The sequence below is a fragment of the Acinonyx jubatus genome, chromosome D4 (genome assembly GCF_027475565.1).
Source record: "Acinonyx jubatus isolate Ajub_Pintada_27869175 chromosome D4, VMU_Ajub_asm_v1.0, whole genome shotgun sequence".
NCBI classification, from domain to species: domain Eukaryota; kingdom Metazoa; phylum Chordata; class Mammalia; order Carnivora; family Felidae; genus Acinonyx; species Acinonyx jubatus.
The window spans coordinates 684,780-700,987 of NC_069391.1; the positions used below are offsets into that span (position 1 = coordinate 684,780).

At 61.5% G+C, this 16,208-nt stretch overlaps 3 protein-coding genes across 5 annotated transcripts; 1 reads left to right on the plus strand and 2 right to left on the minus strand.

The window, feature by feature from the left end:
- Positions 1 to 1,227: 1,227 nt before the first annotated feature.
- Positions 1,228 to 3,750, minus strand: STPG3 (sperm-tail PG-rich repeat containing 3). 2 transcript variants are annotated; one of them, XM_027051066.2, is made up of 6 exons: positions 3,507 to 3,750; positions 3,237 to 3,394; positions 2,985 to 3,119; positions 2,791 to 2,879; positions 1,818 to 2,118; positions 1,228 to 1,699 (listed from the first exon to the last, which is right to left on the minus strand). In XM_027051066.2, exons 1-6 carry the CDS (start codon positions 3,611 to 3,613, stop codon positions 1,566 to 1,568), a joined length of 924 nt encoding a protein of 307 aa, XP_026906867.1. In that variant the 5' UTR covers positions 3,614 to 3,750; the 3' UTR covers positions 1,228 to 1,565. The 2 variants fall into 2 exon arrangements, with proteins under 2 accessions (XP_026906867.1, XP_026906866.1); XM_027051065.2 differs by having other exon boundaries at positions 1,513 to 2,118.
- On the plus strand, positions 3,656 to 9,960 carry FAM166A (family with sequence similarity 166 member A). Of its 2 annotated transcripts, none has more exons than XM_027051068.2 (8): positions 3,656 to 3,791; positions 4,867 to 5,783; positions 7,713 to 7,927; positions 8,009 to 8,274; positions 8,362 to 8,488; positions 8,824 to 8,918; positions 9,283 to 9,400; positions 9,750 to 9,960. In XM_027051068.2, the coding sequence occupies exons 2-8, from the start codon at positions 5,728 to 5,730 to the stop codon at positions 9,836 to 9,838; spliced, it is 966 nt and encodes a 321-aa protein (XP_026906869.1). In that variant the 5' UTR covers positions 3,656 to 3,791; positions 4,867 to 5,727; the 3' UTR covers positions 9,839 to 9,960. The 2 variants fall into 2 exon arrangements, with proteins under 2 accessions (XP_026906869.1, XP_053060288.1); XM_053204313.1 differs by having other exon boundaries at positions 3,681 to 3,791; positions 5,651 to 5,783.
- On the minus strand, positions 9,831 to 12,328 carry TUBB4B (tubulin beta 4B class IVb). The gene is made up of 4 exons (XM_027051063.2): positions 12,171 to 12,328; positions 11,784 to 11,892; positions 11,572 to 11,682; positions 9,831 to 11,045 (listed from the first exon to the last, which is right to left on the minus strand). The coding sequence occupies exons 1-4, from the start codon at positions 12,225 to 12,227 to the stop codon at positions 9,985 to 9,987; spliced, it is 1,338 nt and encodes a 445-aa protein (XP_026906864.1). The 5' UTR covers positions 12,228 to 12,328; the 3' UTR covers positions 9,831 to 9,984.
- Positions 12,329 to 16,208: the final 3,880 nt, after the last annotated feature.

A 16,208-nucleotide genomic window follows, 5' to 3' on the forward strand; every position in this document is an offset into this window, starting at 1 on the left:
CCAGCAGTCAGCCCTCTGCAGGCTCTCACCTCACCAGTTCACCTCCGTTCATCCGAACAGCCCTGTATCCTCCCAAGCTTGGCCACGCCAAACATCACACCCTCTCCCTTTTTGTGTGCGTTGGCTTCTGAGGTTTATCCTGCTAGAAATTCCCTCCCATTGCCCAGCAAACTCTTGATTTTTCTTTTTAATGTTTATTTTTGAGACAGGCAGAGCGTGAGCGGGTAGGGGCAGAGAGAGGGAGACACAGAATCTGAAACAGGCTCCAGGCTCTGAGTTGTCAGCACAGAGCCCGATGTGGGGCTCAAACCCATGAACCCGCAGGATCATGACCTGAGATGAAGTCGGACGCCCAACCGACTGAGCCACCCAGGCGCCCCTTGATCATCTTTAAAAGTCAATTCCTCTACTGCTTCCTCCAGGAAGCCCTCCCTCCTCAGCCCAGCTACAGGGGATTGCTCCATCCTTCCCGCTAGTCCCACTTCTGACTTTGAGCACTAGGGGTTGCCAGTGGTGCAGCAGCAAGCAGAGCCCCCTGAGCCAAGTTCCCAAGACCAGGGCTCTCACAGCTCTGTCTCTGTTGCCTGCTGCCTGAGCTGGTCAGCCCAGGGCCCTAGGACGGCCATCTGCAGTCCCACTGCTCCGATTCCCAGGGGTGCTGGCACTCAAGCCCTAGAAGAGGTCACAGGTGGGCTGCATTCAGACCCCCTGGGCCTTGGCCTCCCTGCAGAATGGGGCGATGTCCACACCACAGGAGCAGCTGTTGCAGTGCCTTTTTGAAGGGGTCAAGCTCTGGCCCAGGACTTGGGTGGCATAGGGGGGAATCCCTGGAGGAATTGGTGCAGTCACCACCAGCTGCAGTGAGGTCCTCGGAGGGAGGCACTCTTGGCGACAACCCCTGGGTAGAAGGGCAGGTTGCTGCCGTGGGCAAGCACAGGGCCCTAGGAAGTGAAGGCCCAGGAAGTCTGTTGGCTGTGGCGTGGCCTGCACAGCCCCAGGCAAGTTCATAGGGTCTTTGGTCAGGAGCTGAAGGATGTAGAGCCAGGCCCTGGCAAGCTGGTCCCCTGGGTCCTCTCTGGTGGCTGGGCAGGCTTTGGGTGGGCTGGCAGCTGCACCAGTCTGCCAGGTAGCACAGCTAGATGAGAGTGTTCTGTACTGCCCACAGGTCTCCCTCCCACCCCGTCCCCCCGCCAGGAAGTCCCAGGCCGCCACCCCACCCACCCTAGAGAAGAGAGCACTGAAGGGGAAGCAAAGGGAGACCCCTGGCTGAGGAAAGCCAAACGTGGCAGGTCAGCAGCAGGCCACATCCGTGGGACAGCTCACGAAAGACACAACAGAGCTGGAAAGAACCAACAGCATCTCTGTGTGGCAAGGGGGTGGGCAGGTGAGGGCTTGCGGCTGGGCCCTCCTTGCTGTCCGCAGCTCACAGAGAGGGATTGGCCGGCCAGGAGGGGGCATCAGAGGCGCCCAGAGAGTCAGAAGGCCAATCTGGGCCCCCCCCCCCCCCCCCCGGGGAGACCAGGGTTCCGTGGATAACCGGCCCGGCCGGCTGAGCCCAGCAGGGGCTACAGCGTGCAGAAGGGTCCTGTGTCATGGCGCTTGGGTCTTCGCACGCCCTGGATGACCACCCCAGGTGCTGAGGGGAAGCGCGAGTTATAGCAATCCTCCACATGGTAGGCAGCTGGGCCGGGAGTGTGGGCTGCAGAGAGAAGGCGGGAGCCACACCCAAGCTGCGGCGCCAGCTCCCAGCTCCCCCACAGGCTGAGTCCCCCGTCTTGCTCCCAGGGCCTGGCCTCGGTCATCAGAAGCCTCCTTACAGGAGCTGACCCAGGAGGCGAACGCAGGTGAACGGCTCATGGAGAAGGCGGGCGGGCGGTGGCTCTGCAGCCGGCTCCCAGGAGAGATGTCGTAGGTGTTGGGGCCTGGGCGCTTCTCGCCCCCCGGGGCCTGAGGAGGGGCCTGGAGCCGGGGCTGGGCACGGTAACCCGCACCCCCGGCCCGCAGCAGCCCCGGCCGGGAGCGGGCTTCAACTGTCTTGGAGGCGGGGCGGCGGCCCCCAAAGCCGAAGGCCGGGCAGGCAGGCCGGCTGAGTGGTTGATAGTCCGCGGGCGATGGCCACTGAGGGGAATGAGGCTGCTGCAGGCCCCTCCCGCCCTCCCACAGGTCCCCTATCCACGCCCCCTCAGCTTCTCCTCCAACCCTCCCCCACAGGCCCCGCCCCCTCGGGCCCCCTTCCCGCCCGCCCCACAAGCCCCGCCCCCAAAGGGCCCTCCTCCAGCCCGCCCTCCACAGGCCTCGCCCCCACCAGCCCATTCCCTCCCCGCAGGCCCCTCCTCTAACCCGCCCCCACAGCCCCCGCCCCATAGGCCCGCCCCTCCCAGACCCCTTCCGCCCCACAGGCCTCCCCTGCGGGCCCCGCCCCCACAGGCCTCCCCTGCGGGCCCCGCCCCCGCAGGCCTCTCCTCCAACCCGCCCCCACAGGCCTCGCCCCCTTGGGCTCCCTTCCCGTCCGCCCCACAGGCCCCGCCCCCTCGGTCCCCCTTCCCGCCCGCCCTACAAGCCCCGCCCCCAAAGGCCCCTCCTCCAGCCCGCTCTCCACAGGCCTCGCCCCCACCAGCCAATCCCGCCCCACAGCCCCCGCCCCAGGAGCCCCGCCCCTCGCAGATCCCCTTCCGCGCCCCCTCCTTTTGCGGAGGCTCCTCCTCCGACACGCCCCCAAGCCGGCCTCCGCCCCTCTCAGGCCCCCATCTTCCAGCCCGCCCCCCAGGACCTGTCCTGCCGGCCCTCCACCTTTTGCTCTTGGTTAAAGTCGGCTTTCTGTGTGAAGGGGCTTTCGCTCTGGAACCACGCTGTCTGCCACGCCCTGCGGCCACCGCCCTCTGCAGTAGCGGCAGCGTGGTTGGGGAGGGAAGGCTAGTAGCCGGAGCCCCACTCCCAGGGTAGGGGGCGAGCGGTGTGGAGGGGAGCAGGGAGGGGCCACGCACCGCGGGTGGAGTGCTTGCGGCCGATGCTGAAGTGGGGATGTGGGGAGCACTCGCGTATTGAAGCATCGGGCACCTGGTACTTGGTGGGGCCGGGGATCTGCAGGTCGGTCACGATGGGTGGGCGCCGCTCCAGTACTGGCAGGAAGCAAGCTCTGGGCCTAGAGTCTCCGCAGGCGCCTCCCCCCCACCCCCACCCCCCGCCCGCCTCCCCAGACCAGACGGAGGTAGAGGGTAGCCAGGACCTTTACTCACACAGCTCCTTCAGGTTCTGGATGCAGATAGGGGGACGCTCCTGGGGGGGACTCATTTGCATCCCGAGGCCAGGTGGGAACTCCTGCCCTCCAGGGGTCCACATCTCCTCCCAGGCGGCCCCTGGCGGGGGGCCCAGCAACAAGACACAGGCCTTGGGCCTATAAGGGAGACAGACAAGCACCGTCCAACCAGTCCAACGGCCACTGCATTTGGGCTGCCCCCCCCACACACACACACACCCGAGCCCACCCAGGCTCCCTGGGAAGTTACTGGTATGGCACAAGTGTCTTCTGCTTCAGGGGGCCATGGGTCCAGTGTTTGCCTCCATTGATGTAAAAATTTGCCAGGAATTTCACAGCCTTCTGGTCAAAATTCATCCTCAAAGTGTCTTGCTCCCTTCCCCAGGGACACCTCAGAGCTCTGTGACCTCACTGGCCAGTCAATGGGCACCCCCCATCTCCGTTGCCAGGGACTCCTTGGAGAAGGAACGCTGCCCAGCCCTGGAGGGACTGCCCCAGTGGGCCCCTCTGAGGGGCCCCTCCCCTGGCCTGCCAGGTGGGTCACCCTGGTGTCAGCCTTGGCCGGGAGGACCCCTAGTCGGCCCCAGTGACTCCTGGCTTGGCCTCATTTCCTCTCTTCTCCCTTCTTATCCCAACCCTCTCCTCTCATAGAATGGGGGGTCCCCTGGAGAGCCCGGGTCCACTTTAGCAGGGCTTCTGGGAGGACCGAGGCCTCCGCACAGGGATGAGGAGAGGCGGGTGCTATGGGATGCCCAGCTGTGCAGTGCCATCCAGAATGAGGCAGTAGGGGGGTAGGGTGGAGGGATCCAGGGAAACTCCCTGGAGGAGGAGGGGCTCCTGCTGGAAACCCAGCCTCAAAAAAGAAAAGTAATGGCAGGTGGGCCTGGGTGAACCATGCTGACCGTAGAGGCTGTCTTGGGACAGGAGCTGCCTGGTGGCTACGCAGGTGCCAGGCAGTATGGAGATATGGGGGCCCGTCTTCCGCTTAGGAGCACAGAGGCTGTCAGGTGTCACAGATGAACGGGGCTGCTCAGGCTGAAATGCAAAGGAACAATAAGCCCAAATGAGTGCGAGCCTGCTTGGGCACCATGGCCCTTGCTGTGCCCTCTGCAACTGACCAGCCTGTCAGCCCCAGCCCTGTTCTTGACCTAATCGGTGCAGACAGGGCCCAGTCAGGAACATCTTATCCTCCAGGCCCACCCTACCTAGACCCAGTCTCTTTCTCTCCTGATCCCTCCCATCCAGCACTGACCCTGCCTGGCCTCCAGAGGTGCTCCAGATGGAGGGACAGACGGACAAATGGAGACTTGCTTGAGGAAACATGTGTTTCCTTAGGGTGAGGGGCTCACGACCTGTGCTCAGGGCCCTTCCCTTGTACAGTGTTCTCTGAGAGCATAATCGACAGTGGCTGTAGGGGGAGCTTTATTAACAAAGCACTGAACGTTTGGGTTCAGTGATTGCTCCCTGTAACACCTGTTACTGTGATGGGTGACACAGCACAGATGTCTTCAGCTCAATGTCAGTCATTCCTCGGAGTAGATAGATTCCTACGAGTGGAGGCGCCCCGTCAAAGATCGTAGTGTCTTGTATGGATGTGATATGTATTCCAGGTGCTGTCTGGACAGTGCCTGGGACCTTGCTGGCAATGAGCATCAAAGACTTCCAACATCAGACCTCGGCAGTGTTTATTTCAGGCTCAGTCTTCTGTGTATAGACTCTGGGGTCTTAAGATGTTCATTACATGGGCATTTTTCTATCATTGCACTAATTTTTCTTGCTTTTGTTTTATAAAGTTTCTATACTCGTACATGTCTGTCCACAACACTCGTTACAATCTTTGTTCCCAATTCGTAGTCTGCCTTTGAGTATTTTTTTTTCAACAGGTACTAGAATCTGCTGATTTCTTCTTTGGTTGGTACCTTCCTTTGTTTTTATAGTTGGAAAGTCATTCCTATACAACAAAATAAAATCAAATCAGGAATTGTTTAAAATGGAAGACAGTGCCCAGTTCCAGGGGAAAGGCTCTCCAGGACAGAGTCGCAACAGCTCTGAAGCTCAGAAACCCCCGGACGAGGCTTCCCACGATGCCTGTGAAGCTTCCAGAGCCTCTGGTCTCAGGAGTGGACTTGGGTGGGGAAGCTACTTTTCAGCTGGCTGCTGGCCTCCTGGGGGCAGCAAGAGTCCAGGCCTCATTCCGCCCCACACTTCCTGACAGGCCCAAGACAGCTGTCCCAATTCTGTGAGCTCAGGGAACCTCAGCGTGACACCTCCTTAGCCTGTTGCTCGTCTGGGCCTAGGCGTCCCACCTGTAAAATGGGAGCACTCACAGGGTTAAGGAAGGGCCCAGCCCAGGTAGGGCCCAACAATGGCAGGCCTCTTCACAATGGTTTCCAGGCAACAGGGACTCCTCTCAAGGAAGGGAGTCAGACACTGAAAGGGGCCGGAGCCATCAAAGGCGCTATTGAGGCAAGATGACAGCTACCCAGAAACACAACCTCTTCACGCCAGAACCTCACTATATCCCTGGGTAAGTGCTGGAGCCCCGGGGGAGTCTGGGGTCTGCAGAGGATGGGGGAGGGCAGCAGGGGAAGGGCTCAAGGCCACCTGTGAAGACGGCACAGAAGCTGGTCTCCAGGGAGTGGGGACGAGGCCCAAGGGCCCCGGAGAGGCCTGGGGCAGGAGTGGTTGGGCCGGGGCTGCCAGGGGCGCAAACCTCTCCTCCCCTCTAGCACTGTGCTGAGAGCCCTACCAGATGGCCAACAGGTCTGTTAAGAGCAGAAAACTGGGCGCGGCCCAGCAGCTGGCAGAGGCTGGCCAAATAAACTCCGGACGCTCACTCCATAGAATGCTGCATGTTAGAAAGACATAATTATCCGGAGTAAACTGACCGGCCAGGCTGCCAGGCTGCCTTACTCGGTACCCCCAAGGTAAAAACTAAAGTAAAAGTAAGCCCTCTCTGGAATATATGTGCACACCTACACACACACACACACACACACACACACACACACACACACATCCACGGGAAAGAAAAAAGTCTGGGACACCTGGGTGGCTCAATCAGTTGAGTGAGTTCAAGCCCCACATTGGGCTCTCTGCTGTCAGCAAAGAGCCCACTTCAGATCCTCTGTCCCCCTCTCTCTGCCCCTCCCCTGCTTGTGCTGTCTCAAAAAATAAACAAACATTAAAAAGAAGAAGAGAAAGAAAAGAAAAAAGAAAAGAAAAGAAAAAAGAAGAGAAAAGAAAAGAATCCAGAAAGGAGTCAGACCCGACTTTCCACAATGGTTCTGGGCAAACATCAGGCCAGGTGATACAGAAGAGGGCTCTAACCCTTCTTGCCTCAGTCCTGATTATCTCTCAAACTAGCAATTCTGCATTCACTTTGACAGTTTTTAAAAACGCTTTTTAAACATTTATTTATTTTTGAGAGACAGAGCATGAGCAGGGGAGGGGTAGAGAGTGAGGGAGATACAAAATTGGAAGCAGTCTCCAGGCGCCGAGCAGGCAGCACAGAGCCCGGTGTGGGGCTCGAACCCACAAACCGTGAGACCATGACCCGAGCCGAAGTCGGACGCTCAACCAACTGAGCCATCCAGGCACCCTCACACCTTTGACAATTTTTTGAAAGAAAACAATTTGCCTTCCTTGGGTGATCATACAGGCCCCACGGCTACCCCCATTTGGGGCCTGCACTGTGATGCCTACGCTACTCCTATCTCTCAAGGACACTCAGCCCGGCCCGTTACCTCCTACCAGCAGCCCTCCCACCTGCTTTTCAAATCCTGGCTCCATACAGTTGGCTACTGGCCTCCCGGGGGGCCAAAGTCAGTGATGCCTTCCCGGGACACCACATTGTGTAGACTGGGCTGTGCCTCAGTCCGGTTCTGGGACCTGTCACCATCCCTGTAAATGCTTCAAAGGGGCAGAATCCCCCGTTCCCTCATCTTTTTTTTTTTTTTAATGTTTATTTATTTTTGAGAGAGAGAGAGAGAGAGTGAGTGTGTGAGTGTGGGAAGGGCAGAGATAGAGGGAGACACAGAATCCGAAGCAGGCTCCAGACTCCGAGCTGTCAGCACAGAACCCGATGTGAAACTCGAACTCACAAACCGTGACCCGAACCGAAGTCAGACGCTTAACCGACTGAGCCACCCAGGCGACCCCACCCCCACCCCTTCCCGTTCCCTCATCTTTAAGCTCCTTGTTCGTGGGTGGCTGGGTAGAGAGTGGACGGCAGTCTGGTGGTGACAGGACTGCGTCTCACCGGTGGGGCAGACCTATTGTCAGTGCTTGGCCTGTGCCGCCCATCCAAGCCTCAAGAGCCTCTGAAAGCAGCTGCTACTGAGATTCCCATTCTGTGAGGTCAGGTACCTTTGCCTGTGGCCGGCAGGCTGGATCCACACCCTGTCACAAAGGCCCTGCCCTTGCCCACTGGCCCTCCTCCCCCCCCCCTCCGCAGCTATGCCGGCTTCTATCCCCAGCTGCGCTACCAGGTGGGGAACACCTATGGGCGCACCACAGCGCAGCTGCTCACAGACCCCAGCGTGAGGAAGAGCCCCTGCTCGGTGTTGTCCCCCATATCCAAGCCCAAGTTCATCGAGGACTTCAGCAAGTCCAAGCCACCTTTGATCCCCTGCCGCGACCTGACTGAGCCCTACATCCCCCACTACACCGGTGAGCCCTCCGCCACCAGTCTTGCCTGTCCCGGGCCCACCCTCCTGGGTGCCATCACTCACACTCACCCTATCCATACAGGTCTGAAGCCCTACAAGAACTTTGAGATCCTGGGCCGGTTCCCACCCCAGGAGGTGAATGCCCAGGAGGGGCCGTCGGGGGCAGAGAACGTATCCAGGCAGGTCCTGCGGCCTGCAGGCTTCATGCCCTACCCCCCTTACCCTCCGTGCCCACCAGGCAGGAAGGGGGACTCCAGAGACTTTGGACACCCAGGGCTGCGGCTGGCATACGGTGAGGAAGGCTGGAAGAGCACCACCCCTGTCCACGAGGCCCCTGAGCGGGCCCAGGTAACTGGGAGATGTGCTGGGACCAAGCCTCACCCCTGCCAGACCCAGGTGGGGCTGAGGCAGTGACTTGCCCCCCTCCCACCCCAGCTATACCACTGCAGGAGGGATGAACACCCACCCCCAGCCCACCAGCAGGAGACATTAGATGTGGGCAGGTTTCACAGGCTGCCCCAGCTGGACCACCCCAACCTGATCCAACGCAAAGCCATCTCAGGTGGGTGCCCAGGGCCTGGGCGAGAGCACACTCCCGTCCCGCCCCACCCCCCAACAAGACTCTAAGGAGCCCAGGCAGGATGAGGGGGAGCAAGCGAGGAGGGCTGCCGGTGGGTCTGCCCCCAGCCATGCGCCTGCCCTGACAGCGGTTTCCTAGAGCCCAGCCTCTCCCAAGGTGGGATGCTCCAGCCCACCCACTGCCGCCGGCCCCAACGGGAAACTGACGTTTAGGGAAGGAGCCCCAACAGACTTCCCTGACATACCGGGGACAGGTGGGTATGCCCAGAGAAAGGTGGAGGGGACCTGGGGCAGGACCCTGACGACTCCATCCCCTAGGGTATGCTGGCTTTGTCCCTCGGTTTGCCTGGGTGATGGGGGTGAATTACTGCGATGGTGTCACACAGGCTATGGACGAGTTTGACAAGAATCAGGTACGAGGACATCATCTCTGGGCCTGCTCCCAAATGCCCATCATGGCCCGCAAGGTGGTGTCCACACCTCCTGGGAGGCAGGAGCATGGCCAAGGCTCAGCCGGCTTCCCCAGAGGGGGCTGTGGAGGGCAGGCTTCCTTAGAGGCCTGGGGAGGGGGGACTGCCTGGCCCAAAGAGGCTGCTCCCCCTCATGCTTCTGACCAGACCTAGGCTCACTACTCCCCAGCATTGTGGGGAGAAGGTAGGGCAGAAGAGACCTTGGGAGCATTAGCCACCTCTCAGATCACCAGCCCAGCCTCCACCATTACCTGTCGCACTTACTGGTTGGTGAGGGCAGCACGTCAGCACCTGCCTGTTTCCACAGTTCCTGATCAAAAATCCCATCTGTGCCCTGGGTGAAAGGCTGCCCAGAACACACTGGCCCAGCAACACCATCTATAACAGCAAGGGCCTGATACCTTTCTACATGGGGTTTATACCATGTGAGTACACAACAGACACCCCCCCCCCCCCACCTGCTCAACAAGGGCAGAGTGACCAGGCTGCTCCAGGAAGGAGTTGGGTGACTGGGGTCCCCTACCCACGCTGTACCACTGGCACAGAGCCAGCTGTATGATCCCAGGGTTCATATCCGCCCCCCCGGTGTGGAAGGGGCTCAGCCCTTTACTCAAAGCCAGAAGCTGGCTGCTTCTAGACCATGCTGGTCCTCCAGAGGTTCAGTGTGGACAGGCCAAGCCCATCTTCAGGAGGCAGGTGCCCAGGGTAGCCCTCTGAATGCCCTTCCTGGGTGTAGGCAAGGCTGGGGCTCAGCTGCAGTGTTCCCCCTTGCAGCCATGCAAGACAACTACGCAATGACGTTTGGCAACAGCACCCGCAAAGCCTATCAGAAGGAACTGGAGAGGCGAGACCAGACACTATGAAAATGCTTTAATGGTGGCGTCTGTACAGCATGTGACGTCAAGACAAGGAAAAGAGCGAGTGCACACAGAGACATGGCTATCAGAGAACAGACCGCGAGCGAATAAAGAGTTCACACAGCTTCCGCGTGCTTTACCGGGTGTCAGCTCTAGGCCACCTCTTCCTCTGCCTCCTCCTCAAACTCGCCCTCCTCCTCGGCCGTGGCGTCCTGGTACTGCTGGTACTCGGACACCAGGTCGTTCATGTTGCTCTCGGCCTCGGTGAACTCCATCTCGTCCATGCCCTCGCCCGTGTACCAGTGCAGGAAGGCCTTGCGCCGGAACATGGCCGTGAACTGCTCCGAGATGCGCTTGAACAGCTCCTGGATGGCCGTGCTGTTGCCGATGAAGGTGGCGGACATTTTCAGCCCCCGGGGCGGGATGTCACAGACGGCGGTCTTCACGTTGTTGGGGATCCACTCGACGAAGTAGCTGCTGTTCTTGTTTTGGACGTTCAGCATCTGCTCGTCCACCTCCTTCATGGACATGCGACCCCTGAACACTGCGGCCACGGTCAGGTAGCGGCCGTGGCGGGGGTCACAGGCAGCCATCATGTTCTTCGCATCGAACATCTGCTGGGTGAGCTCGGGCACCGTCAGGGCCCGGTACTGTTGGCTGCCTCGGCTGGTCAGTGGGGCGAAGCCGGGCATGAAGAAATGCAGGCGGGGGAAGGGGACCATGTTGACAGCCAGCTTGCGCAGGTCAGCATTGAGCTGGCCGGGAAAGCGCAGGCAGGTGGTGACCCCGCTCATGGTGGCTGACACCAGGTGGTTGAGGTCCCCATAGGTAGGAGTGGTCAGTTTTAGGGTTCTGAAGCAGATGTCATAGAGGGCCTCGTTATCAATGCAGTAGGTTTCGTCTGTGTTCTCTACGAGCTGATGGACCGAGAGGGTGGCGTTATAAGGCTCCACCACCGTGTCCGACACCTTGGGCGAGGGCACCACACTGAACGTGTTCATGATCCTGTCGGGGTACTCCTCCCGGATCTTGCTGATGAGGAGGGTACCCATCCCAGACCCGGTGCCCCCGCCCAGGGAGTGGGTCAGCTGGAAGCCCTGCAGGCAGTCACAGCTCTCGGCCTCCTTCCTCACGACATCCAAGACCGAGTCGACCAGCTCTGCACCTTCCGTGTAGTGCCCCTTGGCCCAGTTATTCCCGGCACCACTTTGACCTGTAAGAAGGCAGCCAGTCACTCTTTGCCGGGCATGTGGTCCCCACTGGTCACCCGTGCCAAAAAACCCCAAATAACATGGTGTGAACTCAACCTGCAGGTAGAGCAAATGGACTCCCAAGCCAGAAGGTTAAGAGCCTGCCCGATTAAAAATTGTTAGGAATCAAGCCAAGATGGCTTAACAATAAGCCATCCCCTCCCACAGGCGGCCTCTGCCAATTCTCAAGGACAGATGAGCTGCAAACACAGCTTCCACTGCCTGCAATTCAACGTTTGTAGCAGAAAGATTACATCTGCTGACTCCTTCCCTGCGGGTGGACAGCTGGGCCTCCCTCCCAAAGCCGCTTTATGAGGAGATTGACTCCAGGGAGAGGAGGAAGGTGTCCACGGGCGCTAGCGTCTGCTCAGGGGGCAGAGGGGATCAGGATCTCAGCTCTGCGGTACCGACGGCGGTGACCTTGGGCACCCCTTGACCTTTGAGCCGTCCCGGCTATCAAGCCGCCGCCCAGCCCCTACCGCGGCTCACCGAAAACGAAGTTGTCTGGCCTGAAGATTTGACCGAAGGGTCCCGAGCGCACGGAATCCATGGTGCCCGGTTCCAGGTCCACGAGCACAGCTCGGGGCACATACTTGCCACCTGGGACGGGGGGGGGGGGGGGGGAAGGGTAAGAGAACGTCAGCGAGAGAAGAGCCGCGGGGGAGGCAGGAAGGAGTTAGGAAAGGGGCGTGGTGTCTCACCGGTGGCCTCGTTGTAGTACACGTTGATCCGCTCCAACTGCAGGTCGCTATCGCCGTGGTAAGTGCCGGTAGGATCGATGCCATGCTCGTCACTGATCACCTCCCAGAACTGCGAGAGACGCCGGCGGGCCGGGCCGAGGCTGAGTCACGCCGGCGGGGCCCGGAGTCGGCCCCGCCCCGGATGGGCGCGGCCCTCCCCTCCCCCGCCACCCCGCGGCCGCCTCCAGATCCGTCCCCGGGGGCCAGCGCCGCCGCCCCGGCCCCGACCCTGTGCCGGGCCGCAATGCGGGTCGCCGTCCGCCCACCGGCCCGCTGCCGCCATCTTTTCCGCCGCCCGCCCACCCGCCCGGGAGACCCGTGCCGGGGCCCGTGCGCCCCACTACCCACCTTAGCGCCGATCTGGTTGCCGCACTGGCCGGCCTGCAGGTGCACGATCTCCCTCATGGCGGCGGCGGCGGCGGCGCGGGCGGAAGGACGGACGCAAGAGCCAAAGAACGGGCGCGCAGAGTGCTACAACCGACGCTCCGCCAACGCTTATATATCCGTCGCACCCGCCTCCGCCAGCCTCGTATTGGGCCGCGAGAACGAGGCTGGCAAACATCCTGGTTTGAGTGGCTGTGTTTCCCGTCAATCCAACCGCCTAACGCCCACCTTCCCACCGCCGTTCGCTCTTCATTGGTCAGCCTCGGTCTCTGCTCTCCCTATCAAAAACCCCTCCCTCGCGCTGCAGTACTCTGGCCATTGGGTGTTTCAAATGATTGATTTGTCCTCTCATTGGCTGGCTCCGGAGAGCACGCCGACCTAGGGCCAGCGTCCTGGTAACCGCCGCAGTGCCGCGGGGACGCGCGCGGGCGGGGCGGGCTCCGGGGGCGGGCTGCGGGCGCGGGCTGGGACTTATCGCCCCGGGGAGGGCCAGCCGGACGGGCCGCGGGGTGGGCGCAGTCCGCGGTCCGCGCCCCGGGAAACGCAGGTGGGGCGGCGGCGTAGGGCTGTGCCCTTGCGGGCCGCGCGCGCACACGTGCAGGAGACTGCAGCCCCGGGGGGCGAGCGCGCGGGCCGGGCCAGCCGAGCGCCTTCTCCGGCACGGCTGCCTAGGACCCCGGGGAACGAAACGAGGGGGCGGGAGCGGGGGCGGCGCCGGGACGAGCGTGTGGGCGAGGCCTGGCGGTCCCGGGCTGCCCTCCTCGGTCCCAACGCCCGCTCCGGTCGCGGTCAGGTGAGGGAGCACGTGGGGCCTCGGCCCCGGGGCCTGGGGAGGGGAGGGAAGGGCGGGGGCCTGCCTGGCCGCGGCGCGCACTTGTTGTGGAGACGAGTTGGCCCCGCGCCGGTCGCCTGGTGCCTCGGCCCCAGGGGCGCACAGAGCTGCGTGGAGACGAGGGCGGGCCCCCGATCTCCGGGCGCTCCGTCCCCGCTCCCCCCCACCATACCTGGGCTTGACAAATGCGTTTACTTTTTCTGTAGTTTGTGAAGGAAAAACAGATTACATGTGGTCGCATTTTTACTCAGTCGTTTTAAAAACTGCATTTGCGTACGTTTTTGTAACATTTTAGAACAACTGAATCACACCCTTTGGTCAGCCTTGAACTGTCTCCCTTGCTGTGGCCACTGGAGCCTCCCTAGATTCTGGTTTTCTCAGGGAACTTCCTGCTTCCTTTGTCTCCCGACCCAGAGGTGTTGGGGGGCAATACCTGGTTATTTTCTGTAAGGATAACGCACTCTCTTTGCGTAACACCCTACGGTATGCGATACCGCGTTACTATGGCATACGTGCGACCTTAACATATTATGGAATGCGACGTCCGAAACTGAACTGTGGATGAAATTGTTGAGACAAGCAGCATGCTGGCACAGAGGTTAGCATTTTCATCCCCTGGAGAGCGGTCTGCAGCTGGGCTCCTCCGGATTGCGGTCCTGGCCTGGAGGGTGAGTCAGCAGTGAGTCCCAGCCGGGCCTGGGGAACCAGCCCCCTCCCCCACATACCTGCCGGGAAGGTGGACCTAGCTTCTGTTGCTCACGGGTCTCCCTCCCCCCAGCAGGTGCTGTGCACGAGGTCACTGCCCGGCATCCCGGTTTCCTCACAGTGCCCTGCAAAGTAACTCAGCTGCCCAAGCAGCAGTTGGCAAGGCCCGGCTCTGTGGCAGTCATAAACCCACAAATCGGGTGAGAAAGAGAGAAGCTCAGATGTCCCCCCCCCTCCCCCATGAGCCAGCGGGTGGTACAAAGCCCTGGGGAGGTTGCTCTTTGAGATGTCTGTCAAAGCCTTCTCTTCTCATCGCCCTCCCCCAGGGTGTATGGCCTGACATCCCCACTTTCTGGAAAAGGCCCGTGCCCACAGTTCAGTGTGGCACCTCCGCTTCATATGGGTGATGGAACAGAGGCTGTGTTTCTGCCCAGGTGTGAGCCTCCGAGCTCTGAGACACCAGCTTGTCCACCTCGCCCTTCCCATTGTCCCCGTGAGATGGACACTGGGAACAAGACAGCACGAGTCTCCCTGTGGCTCTCAGGCTTGAGCCCAAGAACCAAGGTGGCTGCTGCTGCACTGGGCTGGCTGGCGGAGGCCCTGCAGATCCCCACCCTGAGCCAAAGCAGTTCCTGCCACAGTGTGCAGAGATGGGCCTTAATGGGGCAGCAGGGCCAGCCCCGGGGGGCCTGGGCCCCGTGGGGGTCTGTGGCCGGGAGCCATGCAGGGCAGAGAGGGCCAGACGTGCTGGGAAGCCTGGGCAGGGGCCGTGGGAGTGCTGGGCGCCTGCCCCTCCCGCCCCAGCCTGCAGCTGTTGGAGGCATCCACAAACGAAGGCTCTGTTTACTCGTGGCCATGGTCCCAGCGGGAGGGTGCGTTACCGCCAGGCAGGGGCAGCAGGCAGACAGTCCTTCACGGCCTCAAAGGACCTGCAGTCAGCCTTTGTGGGCGTCCTCACCCGCCCCGGAAGGAGGGATGCATGGGGTACTTTCTTCCCCTCTCTCTGTGTCCCCACAGTGGGGACAGAAAGCTTCCACCACCACCACCACCACCACCACCACCACCACCCCCAATCTCCCCAGGGAACTAGCCAGGCCCAGCCCCACCTCTGGGAACTTTCATCAGAGGAACCTTGAGGCTGATGTCCACCACCAGGAGCGTCCTGAGGTCACTGAAATCGGAGGGAACCAAGCTGTCGTGGATGAGCCTGCTGCGGGGGTCTTGATCCCATGAGCCCCAGAACAAGTAGCTACCTCCCTCAGTGGGCAGTGAACCTCAGGCTTAGGAGGCCTGGGATCTTGGGGGGGGGGGCAGGGGACATGGGGAGTGAGGGGACCGAGAGCTGAGAGGACATGGGGAGGGCTGGGAGTTCTGAGGGGGAGTGGAAAGGTGGGACCAAGGGCAAGAAGTGACCCGGGACTCCTCAGGCCTCCTCTTCCTGGCCATTCAGACCTCTTCCCACACTGGGTCCCGGTAGGCAGACCCAGAGGGCCTGGGAAAGAGGTGCCTCCCCCAGCGGGCAGCATTCCCTGGACAAGGAGGAGGTGATGACCACAGCATACTAAGAACTGGGCAACCCAGACCCCTGTCCAGGGTCATCTCCACTTCTGATGGAGGTGGGCATGTGCCCCTCGGTGTGTGAGTTCTGGGCAACAGATGTAATTCTACCTAAGAAGCTTTCGTTGTTTTGGGCGGGGGTGGGGAGGTGAGAGAGGTGCTGTAGGAAGCCCTGGGATGGGAGCAGGGAGGCCCTGACTCCCTGGAGTCAGCTTACTGGCTGGCAGGCAGACAGCCTTACAGGGTGGAAGTGGGCCACGCCCCTGCCGCAGGGAGGGGCAGGGGCAAGCCGGAGCCCGGGTAGGGGGTGCACCCTCAGGTGGGTGGACATCGCTCAGCCTCACCCCCTCACCTGAACTTCACCCACCTCACAGCCGAGGGGCTTGGGGAGGCATGGGCTCCAGGTGCAGGTGGCTCTAGGGGCAGGACCTGCTTCCTGGGGGGTGCTGAGTGCCTGCTCCGCTGGGCCCAAGACAGCCCTGTGTCTCACCCGGACACTGCCCTGCACCCCACCCATCTGAGAGAGACGGACAGGGGCAGCCTGGGGCCTCCTGGTCCTCACACTGCCCTCCTCGCTCCCTGTGCGTCTGCGGGACCCATGGGGCTGGCCCTCGGAGAGGTTGCCCACGCCTGGCTCCCAGGCCACGTCCTCTGCGGGCGGGGGGGAATGGGAGACGGCTGCACCCATGGGGAAGGGCCCCGGACACGTCCAGCCTCCTCAGAGCACAGGTTCTTGCTGAGGGATGTGTCCACCTCCCGAGTGGCAGCCGCTTGGCCCTTTCTTTCCCTGGAGGCTCGGGAGAGAAACAGCTACGGCCTGGGGTTCGGGGGCCAGCTGCGTGCCCACACCCACACGGACTTGCAGTGGGTCCCGAGTGTCGGCCGGGGGACAGCTGGCGCTTGTCCAC